This window comes from Juglans microcarpa x Juglans regia, chromosome 2D (assembly GCF_004785595.1).
Source record: "Juglans microcarpa x Juglans regia isolate MS1-56 chromosome 2D, Jm3101_v1.0, whole genome shotgun sequence".
NCBI classification, from domain to species: domain Eukaryota; kingdom Viridiplantae; phylum Streptophyta; class Magnoliopsida; order Fagales; family Juglandaceae; genus Juglans; species Juglans microcarpa x Juglans regia.
The window spans coordinates 27,713,218-27,714,352 of record NC_054596.1 but is presented as its reverse complement, the minus strand read 5'-3'; the positions used below and the strand labels follow the sequence as shown (position 1 = coordinate 27,714,352).

Sequence of the window (1,135 nt, the reverse complement as noted above, 5' to 3'; positions counted from 1 at the left end):
TGAGTTTGCAAAAGATGTTAGGCAATCGTCTGAACTTTAGCAGTGCTTAACATCCTCAGATGGATAGACAGACGAAACGTACAATTCAGACTTTGGAAGATATGCTGCGAGCATGTGTTATGGAGCTAAATGGTGATTGGGAAAGTCACCTACCTTTGGTGGAATTTGCCTACCATAATAGTTTCCAAGCTACCATTCAGATGGCACCCTATGAGGCTTTGTATGGAAGGAAATGCAGATCCCCGTTGTATTGGGATGAAGTGGGTGAAAGGAAAATTCTAGGACCCGAATATCTACAAGAAGTACAGAGATAAGTGATTATGATCTAGGAAAGAATGAAAGCAGCTCAGAACAGACAGAAAAGCTATGCTGATAAAGATGTAGGAATTTGGAGTTTGCAGTAGGAGATTAGGTATACCTCAAAGTATCGCCCATGAAAGGAGTCGTACATTTCAGCACGAAGGGAAAGTTAAACCCCCAATATGTAGGACCCTACGTTATAGTCGAAAGAGTTGGTCCAGTAGCTTACAGATTGGATTTGCCAATAGAGATGCAGGGAATACACAATGTGTTTCATGCATCAACTTTGAAGAAGAGTTTCGAAGAAAAACGGACAGTAGTTATGAAGTTCGATGAGATTCAACTTCAACCCAATTTGTCTTATTCAGAATGGCTAGTACAGATCATGGATCGTACAGAATATGAGTTAAGGAATCGAAAGATACCTCTAGTGAAAGTACTCTGGAACAACCCAGAATTCGAAGAAGCAACTTGGAAACGGGAGGATACAATGAGAAACGAATGCCCCTATTTGTTTATAGATTAAAAACCTTTGACATATGTATGAATTGTATGGTATAGATGTATTGGATGTACATGTATGCCGTGAATGTTTTGTTCTGTGAGAAATTGCCTGTTTCATGCCTGCTAGTTTAAGTATGGTAATCATGTGTACACCTATCGAACCCTTGAAACAGGTTGTCATGGTATTTTAGGAGCCTTAGAAACCTTTGATATAGTGATTTAAGCCCAAGAGAATAGTGGCTCTAGTTACCTTAGAATTTCAGCCTTACTTGGGACTTTAGGTCCAATAGTTTAGGCCCATGATCCAATTCTAAATTTGTTAAGTGTTATG

General features: G+C 39.3%; 1 protein-coding gene across 1 annotated transcript; it reads left to right on the top strand.

Annotated features, from left to right (window-relative positions):
* Positions 1 to 433: 433 nt before the first annotated feature.
* Positions 434 to 826, top strand: LOC121249414. The gene has a single exon (XM_041148123.1). The coding sequence runs from the start codon at positions 434 to 436 to the stop codon at positions 824 to 826; it is 393 nt and encodes a 130-aa protein (XP_041004057.1).
* The last annotated feature ends 309 nt before the right edge of the window (positions 827 to 1,135 follow it).